The sequence below is a fragment of the Siniperca chuatsi genome, linkage group LG20 (assembly GCF_020085105.1).
Source record: "Siniperca chuatsi isolate FFG_IHB_CAS linkage group LG20, ASM2008510v1, whole genome shotgun sequence".
Taxonomy (NCBI): Eukaryota; Metazoa; Chordata; class Actinopteri; order Centrarchiformes; family Sinipercidae; genus Siniperca; species Siniperca chuatsi.
In genome coordinates, this window is record NC_058061.1 from 15,212,151 (window position 1) to 15,225,465 (window position 13,315).

Here is a 13,315-nt window from a genome sequence, read left to right on the forward strand (position 1 = left end):
CTAACAACAAGCTTAAGTTAAAGCAGATATGCAAACTTTCATTTTAATATCAAGGGCTCGTTGAAACAAACAAACCTATGCATGGTGGGAGACTTTGGAGTGTGGCTCCAGTCATCCATACTCTTCATGCTACTCATCTGTTGCAGCTTGGAGCTTAGCTCATTGATGATGCTGGCCTTCACACCCGAAAGAGGTGAATGAAGTTTGCGGCCCTCCAAAACCATACCATCTCTCTGCACTCCGCCTCCACCTAGCTCATGCTCCCCGACCTCAACCCAGCCCACTGACCGAGTCTCCATGGGCCTCTCTAAGCAGGCAGCCAGAGCAGAGCTAAAGCCACCCTCCATTTTGGATTGACTCTGCAAGTGTTTCCTTTCATCTGCGAGAGCTCCATCTAACCTGGCATCTTCTGGGTTGCTTTGTCTCTGCAACTGCAAAGGAGCAGGGTTGGTGCTGTTCTGCCTACGTAGTGCTACAGACGGGCCCCTCCCTCCCCCCTCCTTGTAATGAGTCATCTTTGGAAACACAGGGTTTGCCAGTTTGGCGCTGTGCACCTCAAATGTTTGCCCACCTGAGTAGGTTGTGCAAGGATCCTGATGCTCACCTCCTCTCTCTCCCTCTCCTCCTCGCCCGTCTCCTCCAAGCCCTCCCCTCTCTCCTCTCAGCCCACTCAATCCCAGCATTTCTAAATGGTGGTCGCTACTGCTGTGACTATCCAGCTCCTCAATCCCAGAATCCACCACAGCATCTTGCCAGTCTCCGCTCTTGGGTATAATAGTAGGGTGATAAGTGTGGTCAGCAGCTTTACCCCCTGTGCTGAGGCCAGCCTTGGGCCCAGCCATGGTCATGCTGTATTCAGAGGATGATGGTGAGGTTGTGGTGGTGGAGGCGGCGGCAGTGGCTGTCATGGTAGTGGTAGCATAAGTCATGGTGGCAGCGAGGGCCGCTGTGCCTCTGTCCTGGGCCAGGGTGTGACCATCTACTGAGGGGTCGTCAGAGCTGCTGTAATAGGGGTGAGAATGGGACATGGGCTGGGGTCTGCGTAGTGACGCGGCAGGCAAAGCCACAGTAGAGGTGGTGGTGGAGGTGGAGGAAGGGGGAAATATCTGTGGGGACGGATAAGATGGAGAGAGAGCCGACTGTGTAAGGTTGGCCACCTCACTGTCATAGGAGGTAAGGCTGGAGGCAGCAGAGTCACCACCCTGTGGAGATGGTTGGGGAGCATTTGAGGGCTTGGGAGATGGAAGAGGGGGTGGGGGAGGTGGAGCAACACCAGAAGAGTGTTGACTCAGGTGTTGATGCTGCCGAGAAAACTCCTGGACTCTCTCATTTTTACCATTAGCAAACTGTAAAGGAGGGGGCAAGGGATCTGCAAAGACAAACTCATCCTCTGCATCTATTGAGGGAGCTGGTGGAGGGAGAACCATCAGTCCTAGACCTCCGCCCGCTCTTGTTTCTCCCATAGCTTCATGTGTCTGTGCTGGGGCTGTGGGGACAGTGTACTGAGGGATGTAGCTGGTGTTGGGAGTGCTTTCCATCTGCAGAAAGGAAGGTCTGCGGGGTGCAGGTTGCGCTGGCGGTGGAGGAGGCTGTATGGGTGGAGCAGGTCTGCTGTTGTACACCTCCTTTTCTCTTTCTCTCTCCCTGGGGCTCTGTGGGTAATACTGTGTTGAATACTGACTGGTTCTGTCCTCTGAAAAGCGAACTCTAAGACCCTCCCTGGGTCCTCCCTCCTTTTCTCTCTCCATCCTCTCCCCACCTCCTCCTCCCAAACGTAATATCCTTGGTGACTGTGGCCGGCTCAGAGATGCAGGAGAGGTGGTGGCGGTGGGGGAGCTTAGGTGGAGGGACACTGGGGAAGTGTATGCTGATTGTGTAGGGGTTGCAAAAAGGGAAGGAGTTGGGGTCTGAACAGGGGTAGGGAATGCTCCTACTGTGGACAGCTGCCGACCAAAGTGTCTGTCCTCTCTGCGCGTCCTGCGGTCATCCTTTAGAGCCCTCTCTCTTGCAGCTAGGGCCAGGCCAAGTGGGGACGAGGGGTCCAGAACTTTCCCTGTAAGTGGGTGTATGAAGGTAGTAGTGGGCTGGGTGCCATACATTGAGGGAGCTGACTTGGGCTGGCCATCCTGACCGAGGACAGGGGAAGAATACTCAGGCAGGCCAAAGGCTGGGGGCATGCTGCTGGAATAGTTGACATAGCTGTCTCCAGAAAACATGCCCTCATCTATAGACTTGGAGGGGCGTAGACGAGGGGTGGGCACTTCCATTTGTGAGCCCTGTAAAGGCTGAATTCTTGCCCCTAGCGCTCCTCCCCCCTCCTCTGCTCCTCCTCCTGCCTCTCCTTGGATGTCCTCCTCAGATGAGAGGAAGAAAGAAGCACTCTTTCTTCTCATATCTCGGAAACGTTCCCTTTCCCTGCGCGCCCCTCCTCCTCCGTAGGCTGAACCAAATGTCGAAGTGTAATCCAAGTTTTCCAGGTTTTGCTGGGAGGAAACAGAAGGGGCAACAGTTGATGAAGGCAAGGAAGTGGACGTAGGGGGCTGAGGTGGCGAGGGGGTGAGTGGTGAGGGTAGACTGGTGTTGGGGCTGTCTGGGATTGCATCTGCTGAGGTGTGGTCTTCTGCATCCTGGGAGGGCTCAGCTTCCATGCTGCTACCCTGGCTGCTTCGGCCGCTGCTGCTGGTGGAGGGTGCTTTGACAATGATGGTGGGGATGGGGATGGAGCTCTTCTCTTTGGCTGCACCTCCTTTTCCTCTGTGCTGTCTCAGCCCATCTTCCACTTTCGACTGCTTCATCAGAGCTCCTCGACCACCCCTCCTGGCCACCCCCCTGCCAACCCCTCCACCTTGTTCCCTGTTGGCCATGTGCGGGTGATGTTGTGGTGCTTGTTGGACCTTAGGCTTAGCACTTGTCGGTGGTGTAGCACTGCTGTAGCCTCTCCTTAACCCTCCCATCTTGCCACCACCTCTCCTGGGTGCATCTGGCTCTCTGACACATAGTCCTTCTGATTGTCTGCGGAGGGTGGGGACCATGACCTGCTGGTTCATTCCACCAGGTCCTCCCCTCTCCCAGCCTGCTTGAGTAGGATGCCCTGGCTGGGAATGGAGCTGGTAGTGGGCTTGAGATACAGGGGGTATGGGCATAGCAGGCCCTCTCACAGGATGAGGGCCTGCAGATAAAGGCGGATCTGGGGCAGATGTGTTAGGGGGGGGTGGGATTTCTTCAGGTCCTGGCACTGACAGGCTGCGAGCCAGCTTCATTGCAGGTGGGTGAAGGTACTGCCTTTCCTCCTCTGTTACACCTGAGAACAAGGACACAGGCAAACAGACACTTAAAAAGAAACTCATATATTGAGCAGGCAGGAATTTTTCCATGACAATTGCTGTTACCAATAGATTTTTGACGCATCATGACTGCATGCTGACCATGGCCTGGTTGAAAATGGGCCTGGTTGTAGCCAAAACCTGGTCCGGGCTGCACCATACTCACTGATGACTGCTGCTCATAGGGTTGCTCCAGGTGTCGAAACACATTTTGAAAAGGGAGCAAAAGAGAATTTGAAAGGAAAGAGGGAGTAAAGAGAGGAGAGGAAACATTTACTCAGATATAATCAAATCAAACTGATGTTGGCTGTTAAGCTGATATTGATTTGATATACAGTATAATGCAATACAGGAGAACCAGTCAGTCCGAGTATTCATATATCAGGCAACAGAACATGGATGAATGGACACAACCTGACTCACACTTAAACAAATGTTTTGGTGTGGGTGGTCCATTGTCAATCATTTTCTCTAAAGTGCAGTGAGGGCAGGAGAACACAAAAAAAAAGCTAAAGACCAAGCTGCTTTATAGATAGGAATATTTTTTTGCTAGCCACTCAAGCAGCTGAGAAGCTCTTTTGTACTGTATATGTGAATCTGGTGTGGTAGGGCGAGATCCATAACTGTTCAGTATTTGTTAATATTTGTAGATACAGACATTGAGTCTAAAAAGCCAGCAGGACTCCAAGTTATGGTAATGACCAAAACTAGGACCATTTCCTTCTAATTCCCAACAGTACCTCATTGGAGACATTGGGAACAATACTCTTGCTCCGGTCCCTCTTGCCTCCATGAACCCTCTGACCCTGGTTGTCTGATGTAATAGTGTGTTGGGCAGCAGCCAAGATTTCATCCAGTTTATCTAAAACAAAGACCGAGCAGGGGCAGGGCAGAAAAGAAATGTAGAGAGGTAGTGAGAGGGAGCATAAAATAAAGGCAGAAACATGAAAAGGAGGATTTCAGTGAGCCCCCTCCTGTCCCCTCAAGGTTTAAAAACACCCTTTTACAGTATGACAAGAGCGGTGAGAGTGATTTCTTACTTAATGCCATCTGATAGACTGTCCTCTTCTTATCAGGACCCTGAGAGGACTCGTATTCTGAAAAAGGAGGAGAAAAAAAAAGAGCATCAAACAGGCTGACTCTTAATTAAAGCTCAGGGGCTGATGGGGTAATGATAAAGGCTGATATTCACCTGCTTTCTTTTTCCATGGAGAGGCGGCTGTAGCATACATAATTCGGGAAACAGAAATTAGGTGTGACTAGAACTGCTGTGTAGTCATGTGTATTAAGCAGATGAAAGGATGAAATACATACTCAGACACATGTGATGGTGTGAATACTGATGTGATGAGAGGGATGGTGATGGAAATGATAATAAGAGCACACAAATCCATGATTCTCCCACCTTTGTCCACTGTATGCAGCACATTTGGTTCAGAAGAAAAAAAAACAAAGAGCAGTTTGTGACTGATGGCATCAGACAGGTATCATTTCACAACATGGAATGGCATCTCTTAACTGTTTAATTATCACCTTTCTTCTTCATAGGTAATATCAAAAGTGCAAATGAATAAAAAAGCTCCTTCTCCATCAAACTATTGCTAATGAAAAAAATGAAATCGCACCTATACTGGATAATTTTCTTGGCTCTCTGCATCAACTCAGTTAATATTTAATGCTGTGTTTCCCTAATAGTGCCATGGTACTGTACCATCATCCTGCATAGAAGCTGCTAACCCACCTATTTCAAATGTGACCCTCCAGAAAAAAAACTGTGGGGTAATCAAATTATTTTTTTTACTTGTTCTTTCCAGACCTCCCCTCCTCTTTATTCTTTGCATTCAGTCCTTTATCCCCTCTATCATCTTACCCATGTCTTCCAGCTCTGATGTCATTGACTTGGAGCGCAGGGCAATGGCAGGAGGCGTCAGTCTTTTAGTCTGCTGCGGGGCTGCCAAGGGAAGCCAGCCAAATACAGACTTAATGTTTAGTATTCTAGTATAAACATGCAGTCACCAATGACAACCACATTGCAACAGGCTTTTAGGGTAAAGTAAACATGCAATCAGCTTTATCGTCACATCATAAACATAGGATGGAAATGACATACGAGGAAAATTTGACTCTTACCTTTCTTCCGAGCAGTGTCCTCCAGTTCAGGGTTTCGAGCAACCATCACAACTTTCACCATGAGACTGTTGCCACCCTGTCGGATCATGTTGACCACCTGCCGGTGGCCAACCTTCACCACATTCTGGCCATTCACCTGACAGACACAAAGACACAGAAGGACTGAATGCAGAATGAGTTGATGTGTTTCAATAATATCCATCTAAATGAAAAAACAATTATTGTTACAGGGAGTGGACACAAAAACTGATACACCATACTTTACAGAGTTATTGAGGGTCTACTTGTGACCACTGGCTCACTTTGGTAATGCAGCTTTCCCATGTTTGGCATATGTTATTACAGTTTTCTAAGATTTAGCTTTAAACATACCTAATTTTGGTGTTTTAGCCGGGTACACCAGCAATTCAGGCAGCGACTACAGTAAATCACAGTTACAAAGGCTTGGGCAGTCACATAAGTGATTCATATTAGGCTGAATATTAATTAGCAGTATGTGTCAGCTTTAATAGAGGTTTGACAATCACCATTTTTAGAACTGAGTTTTAAAAGCAACATATGGGAACTTTTAAAAAGGTACAAAATGGCCAGAAAGTTGCTGCTTGAACTGCTGGTGCTTCGTCGATGAGGAACACCACTCACAAGTACAGCAACTCCTCACCAACTCACACTACATACAAAATATATACTTAGAAACAGTATAAAAACTATAGCCAGAAAAATGACCACAGAAATGGATCAATCTTAAAAAAACCTTATGGGCCAGAAGGCTTTTAATGTGACGCAGTCTGCCCCAAGAGCCACAAGGAAGATTGTAGTGGGAAAAGAAACATGCATTAAATATAGGCTTGTATATAGCTAAAAAAATTATTATTAGAAACTAAAATGAAGTAATTAGGCTAATATTAATTAACACAATATCTGATTACTGTAACACAAACGAATAGTGGATGGATGTTGTGGTTTATTTCATCAAACTTGAATTTGAACTTGACCATCAATGAACCGTAAAATCACTATAGACTGCAACTAAACTTTTCTTAGTTTTGTTAAGCTATTTAAATGTGCTTTTGGCTGCATTTACCTCAGCATTAACATTTATATCAACACCATCTCCACCTCCACCTGCTCCGTCTCTTTCTCTCTCTCTCACTATCTCTCTCCCTCCACCGGTTGCGGTGCCGTTTGGACCTTGCGTATATTTTGTGTCTTTAATTTGTCTTATACTTTTGTTTACCATGAACATGTTTCTTGCCTCCTAACGTATTAATAATTAGATATATGCTAAAGATTATAATATTATAATTAAGAAAACTAAAAAAAGTAATATTTTGAGTAATAGAACAGTTTTTCTCAGGTGGAGTTGGCCAGAGTAATAATTTTGTAATCAAGATCATTGCGTTATCATTTATTTTCTGAGCTTAGTGATCTCATAGAAATCCCACCTCTGGACTGCATTTACGAGCTCTCCTTCACTGGCAGAGTGTGTCTGGATGTTCAGTAGCAGGTGCAGTCCAGGAGCTGACTGCATAATGAGCTGCTGTCTTAATAAATCAGGTGCTATGTACACACAGATTGCGGCCGCAAACTCAGTGAAAACCGCAGAGCACATTTGCGCAATGCCATTTTCTAGTAAATGTGGCTCTATGTGTATTATCAAATTGGTATTTACTGTTTAGCTATTGGACTGTAAGATGTTTCTGTTGTCCGCCCTGCAGATGTGTGTAGTTTTTTGGTGTACCCACTTCTCTTCAGCCTGCCTGGTCTATGTCTTTTTCATTTCCTACATTTCCCAGAATGAGTTGTGAAACTCTCAGAGGAACATGCCTGCACTTGTTGCATTCATTAGTGGAAAAATGCTGATATTTGTAAAATTTGAATCCCTAACTCAAAAAGTAATATTGTGCTTCCTGTAGCTTGTTGTGCTTGCTCCATCAAAGCTGTCAGTGGAAACATTTGTACCTTTATGTGTGTTTAACCATGGAGTTTTTCCTGTATGGTTCGTGAATTCTCCTAACTCTAAAAGGAAACAGTTATTTGACTCAGATTAAGTTCCATGCTGGGTCCTTACCTCAATGAGGAAATCCCCCATCCTCAGGCCCGCCCTCCAAGCCACGCCCCCTTCATCGACAGACTCCAGGTACTGCAGCGCAGGAAATGCTGGCGTTGGAGTGAACTCCTCTATGGGAGTCTGAGCTGCAGAGGACAAAACAAAAATGATAAGCATGAGTGGACACAGATAACAAGAACATGGGTTTGAAAAATGAGGGAGGGATAGAGAGATTAGAAAGAGAGAAAAAAGAGCATATAAGACTGCGAAATCTGTAGAGACAGAAAAATATGAGGTGAATTTAGCAGAAGAGCCTCACCTTTGGCTCCCCTAAGCACAAAGCCAAAGCCCTCATTGTCTTTCTTTTGTAGGAGCACTGTCTTCTCCTTAATGATGTAGTCACTTAGAGAGAGTAAAGAGGGAGCAGAGGGGAAGGGGAAAGGGGGGTGGAGAGAGACAGGGAGAAAGAGAGAGAGAGAATTGGAGAGGAGAAGAGCTATATGACTTCTATAGCAACAGAAAAAGTCTTATTGTCATGCAAATAAAGCATTTTCTGAATGTGGAAAACAGCTATACTGCATCACATTATGAAATCACACTGCAGCAAAAGATAGGTTGGCTTGAGAATGTCATACAAAACACGCTGGTGCACAAAAGGGTTGATGGCAGGAATACAGTTAGTGTCACAATGGGAGGAAGTGTATATGAGGTGACATTCCATACTATGGACTAATCCAGCTAGAGCTGACAAGCAGTGGGCCAGGGGGAACAGCACATTAGAAAAATGTGCACATACACTTCACTGATAATGGAAACTTCCAAATGCACCTAAATTGCTGCATTAGCTTTCACCGCCTCTGGCAGCTTTTGCAAGGATACAGCTTTACCGACTCCAGCGCACCACTACTGGTCATACATGACACTTCAAATTATGTACAAGAAGAAGTCAGACAGGCCTCTAACCTCCCTCCACAAACAGCTCCTCTTGCTCAAAGACTACAGCCTGGAAGGGCAGAAACAGTGATCACAGACATTGGCGATGCAATCTTAGTATGAGAATGTTGGAGTAGTGTAACAGCTGGCCCAGCAATCTCCTTCATTATTCTATTACCATGTCTGGGACTTCTGGCCAAGCTGCTTTACAACCCTTTTTCTAATATAGGACTGGTTAAATGGACTCCACACTGCCACACATAGCCACATCTCATGACTCATTTCTTCTGGACTTGACTTTCTAACAATGTCAATTCACCCTGGTTCTGTTAGAGAGCCTGGGGCTTGAGCAGAGCTGTATGATTTAAGAGGAATTCCAGATATTTCTTCCATAGGCAGCTCACTTCTGTGTTAGTTTGTGCTCCTCAACTTAACACAAACTGACACTTGACAAATCAAAGTATTTGATTTCCTAGAAGGGCTGAGCTGTGTGTGAACAGGACGAGTAGTCTGGTTGAAGAATTGTCTTTATTTACAGTGATAGCTTGACTGCCAAAACAATACAGTAAAAAGGCTCTGGGTATACTCAAGGACATAATTTCCACTGGGAATACAGTGTTTTGTCCCGCCCCCTTTCAAATGGAAAGTTTGAGTGAATTTGTGTGTGCATTTACACTGGGACCTTCATCAGAAGTAGCGAATGTGGATTTTTTGGCCCTGAGTTGAATATTTCAGGCACTGCTTACTCACAAGCTGCATACAAATTCTGCCACCTTCGCTTGAGTCAGCAGACCCAAAACCGTGGCACTTAATCTAACTAACTATCTGTAACCTAAAACCTAAACACAACCATTTCATTGGCTGCCTGACAATTAAGTCTGCAGCCAGGCATTCATCAGGGTAACTTGGCCATGTAACCACTTAGAAAAAATCAATGTATCATTTAAAAATGCCAACATTTTGATTTACGTTTAGGTTTTAAGCAGCAGAGCTTGAATTTTTTCATTGTCTGGCAGAGGACCCCATCAGTCCGACTTCATTCTGCCTCAGCCGCTTCTGAAACACCCATGTGTATAGTGGTACTAAAATAACAATAACAGTATAATATTATATTCCACGCTGTCTCTTACAGTACAGACCCAGCAAGGGTTTGTGTATTTAATCCGGCAGAGCATGTAATAAAGTTTGGCTGTGGAATCACAGAGGTCCAGCAGAGTCACGAGCACTGGCCTACAGGCCTGAAGATCCAGACTTCAACACCAAGCCGTAACTTTAGCACTGAACAGACGATCGCCAGTTTCCCCTACTGAGGTCCATCCCTTGTGTGTTCTCCATCAATGTTACTGTTTCGCCAACGCACAGCCGCCTTCCAGCCATCTGCTCCTCACACCTCATTCCTTTTTCTCTCACCCTGTCCTCCATCATGCTTTCCCTCTCTGAGGATCAAAGTAACATGGAGTGGGTGGACGGATCCATCGGGCTCTTCATCCATCCACTTCTACAAGGGGGAAACATGGCCTGCGATGGTCCTCCAGGTGGTTCTAAGTTGTGTTGCTGGCTTGCAGTAACACACCTGATTTCCTTCACATACTTAAAGCTGTTCAACTCGTCTGTCACCCCACTGCCTGGCCAATTGGGGCCATAAAAAGCGCAAACGTCCCTGGTGTTGGCTAGTAGGACACACTCTCTCTGAACTGGCTGTAATAAAGCTGGAAGCCTACAAGAGACCAGAGTTATTATGTACCCTCCTGAGTCATCCTCTCTTCTATCCACAATTACTGAGAAAAAAGGCAGCTTTTTAACCATTCATCTGCTGAATGTACATGCAGATAGACTGGCTATGTGGGGACAATACCCACACACCACAAGTGAAGCACTTGACGGACGTTAGTGACACACACTGTGGATGGAGACTTTGTAGATAGATGAACAGTACATATACATAAATATATGTACAGCAGAGATACTCCCACAGCCATCAAGCACTATGACGTATACACTTATATGTGAAAACCACATATATTTTATTCAGTGTATACAGTCGCATGCACACACAGACATGCACAGAAATGACCGGTATCTCAAATTACAGCTCGAGAGGAACAGATAAACCGCACTCTTGCCACTTATTGCCTTATTCACTTTCATCCCTCTGTACAGTCAAAATACTTCACATTTTTAATGATACACTGGGACACATAAAACATATGGGATGTGACAATAGCATTTTTAAAAGGAACAGGAATAAATGTGAAGTCCTGGTGAATGAAAAATATCTGCTTAAAGAAATCATGACTCAAAGAGAATGAAATACACCCACACTGTCTGACTGAAATGCATCAATATGTGCTCCCTTTCATGCACTAACACACACGCACACAGCGTTCAGAGACACACGGGAGGAAGACAGAAATAAACATGCTGCGGAGTCTCCATTCAATAGCCACTTCCATCCCACAGATATTCACATGCATAGGAAAAATACAAATTTAACACACGCGCACATATACACACACGCACGCACAGAATACATAGCTTATTAGTCTGTCTTTGAAAAGGCACGGCCTCTCAATAGCATCATCTACCTCTCCCCTCTCTCCATTGTCCTCTCCTCACATCCATAGCCAGCCAATGAATGAGGAAACAGCCGCTACCTGTAAATGAACCACACGCTCCTGTTTCTGGGGCCCAGTGACGGCCACGAAGAAGAGAGGGAGAGAGAGAAATCTCTCTCTCCGCATCCCCCCATTGCCATGTCCCCCCCTCCTCTCTCGCGCGCGCTCTCCACCACCTCCTCCTCCCTCCTCCCGCCTCCCGCCTCCTCCCGGTCTTCCAGCGAGAGCTCAGCCGGAGAGAGCCGCGAGAGTGGAGGAGAGCGAGCGAGAGAGGTGGGGACTGAGAGGGAGAGAGACAGCGTGCTGGTCCGCAGCCCGCATACTTCAGACAAGAGAAAGACAATGTGAAAGAAAGACAGAGAAAGAATACCGGCGTTTATCACAACAGGGAGAGAGTGTGTGGTGTGGGTGTGCTAGTACATGTCAGGAAGAGAGTCTGGCTGCAAAATAGAGGGAGGTGGAGAGCTGGATTTGCGGGGTGGGGATGCGGGGGATGGGTATAAATGTAAGGCCACACAGAGAGAGACAGTGCTCACATTTACACATCCACAGATATACGAACAGCTGACTCCCATCCTGGATTTACTCACACACACACTCGCAAACTTTCCTCCCGCTCCTTCCTCTCCTCTAAAGCAGAGCTGTCATCACCACACAGGTGAAACAAAACACTCTTCCTCTTCCTCTCTCTGAAATAGTAATTGACATTCTCCCTGCAGTGAGGGAACATGCTCCGGATCACCTTGCTCTTAATTGAGCACCACTTCACCACGGTGCTGCAATTACGCTTAACCGACTTAGCACAGGTAATATAACCCCAGTGGCTGCTATTTCCATTTAGAACACAAGCACAGCTGCATTAAAATGAATGCCTTTTTTGAATGACAGTGAGAGCTGCTCAGCACAAGGGTAATGTCAGCTACAATGTGTAAGAGGCTGTAAAATCCCGGGGTGGCGACTGGTAAGTCCTTCTCACTAGCCCAGGGACCTAACCAACGCTTGGTGTTTCAGCCTCCTCATGACTCATCAGCAGGATGATGTATGTACAGGCAAAGACACACACAGGCATATTCACATGCACACTAACTCTCAAACAAACATGCATAGCTTCATAATACACAGCTGCAGCTGCCCAGGGCTGAGCTGCAGCTTCAGACAGATGCCATGGAGGAGGAGAAGTACCCCCCTTTATCTTTCATTATGGCATTATTGTGTTCAGTGTAAACAAGCAACCCGAGAGGAGAGAGAGGCATGTGGATGGAGGTATCAAAGCGACAAGTGCATTTGTCTGGCAGAGCCAAAAGGGGCAGAGCTGAAAATGACATGGCTGCTCTTTGTGCTTTCAACACTGATGTGTTCACACAGCAAAACAATAGAGAACAAGCACTGTTCAGGATCAGCAGAAAACAGACATACAGCACACAGGAAGACGTGAAAGCACAATAGGTGAAACAAATGAGCTATGTACACACACGCACACACACACACACACACACACAAGAACCTCCTGTTACCTGCAAAACGAGTGTGTCAACTATTTCAATCACCTTGTCTGGCCTCACAGTCTTGCCTTACAGTAATAAACCAGAGAACAGACAGTTCAGTTGCTGCCCACACTCATGTGACAATCCACAGTTAGAACTACACCAGAGGCTGCAGCCAATCAGGTTTATTCTAGTTTTATTGGTCCATCTATTTTCTTAACTGGTATCCTGTTCAGGGTTGCGTGATGCTGGGGTCAGTACCAGCATGCATTGGGAGAGAAATCGGGGGCAGTTCGAGGGGACACAAACACAATCCCCCTCACATTTACACTTTTCCAGCAATTTAGACTTTCAAGTTTACTGTGTTTCTTAAAGGCAGCAGGCTTGGTTTACTGCAGGACTGAAGCTGACAGATTGTTGTTTCTGCCCCAACTTACTTATCGACCGATCACAGGTTGTAAGGGTCACAGCAACTTTTCTTACCTTGGGCCATCAGTGCCATCGTATGCTCCGACAGTGACGTTACGGAAAAGCTTCCTCTTGGCTTTCTCACTGCGCGTCTCTGCAAGGCACATGCAGGCAAAACATATGCTCAATTTAAACTTTCAGCTCCCGTCATGACACCTTCTCTGTCTTTTTGTAGAAGTGTTGTGTCTCCAGCGCGACACACAAATTAATCAAATATATTTACACCCTGTTTTTGTGTCTTCTACATGGCATATGGTTTGCTTCCTGCGTCAACAGTGCAGCTGTGAAAATAGGAGAAAAGTGAATGTCTGT

General features: G+C 46.3%; 1 protein-coding gene across 7 annotated transcripts in view; it reads right to left on the bottom strand.

Moving 5' to 3' along the window:
- LOC122868067 (SH3 and multiple ankyrin repeat domains protein 1-like) overlaps positions 1 to 13,315 on the bottom strand; it is a 42,578-nt gene that overhangs the window by 3,368 nt on the left and 25,895 nt on the right. For all 7 annotated transcript variants that reach the window (XM_044179623.1, XM_044179620.1, XM_044179624.1 and 4 more), the window contains 11 exons: positions 13,019 to 13,097; positions 7,823 to 7,905; positions 7,525 to 7,649; positions 5,454 to 5,589; positions 5,194 to 5,274; positions 4,729 to 4,737; positions 4,516 to 4,542; positions 4,364 to 4,420; positions 4,064 to 4,185; positions 3,390 to 3,513; positions 76 to 3,301 (listed from right to left, as the gene is read on the bottom strand). In XM_044179623.1, coding sequence (XP_044035558.1) covers positions 76 to 3,301; positions 3,390 to 3,513; positions 4,064 to 4,185; positions 4,364 to 4,420; positions 4,516 to 4,542; positions 4,729 to 4,737; positions 5,194 to 5,274; positions 5,454 to 5,589; positions 7,525 to 7,649; positions 7,823 to 7,905; positions 13,019 to 13,097 — 4,069 coding nt within the window. The remainder of the gene's footprint in view (positions 1 to 75; positions 3,302 to 3,389; positions 3,514 to 4,063; positions 4,186 to 4,363; positions 4,421 to 4,515; positions 4,543 to 4,728; positions 4,738 to 5,193; positions 5,275 to 5,453; positions 5,590 to 7,524; positions 7,650 to 7,822; positions 7,906 to 13,018; positions 13,098 to 13,315) is intronic.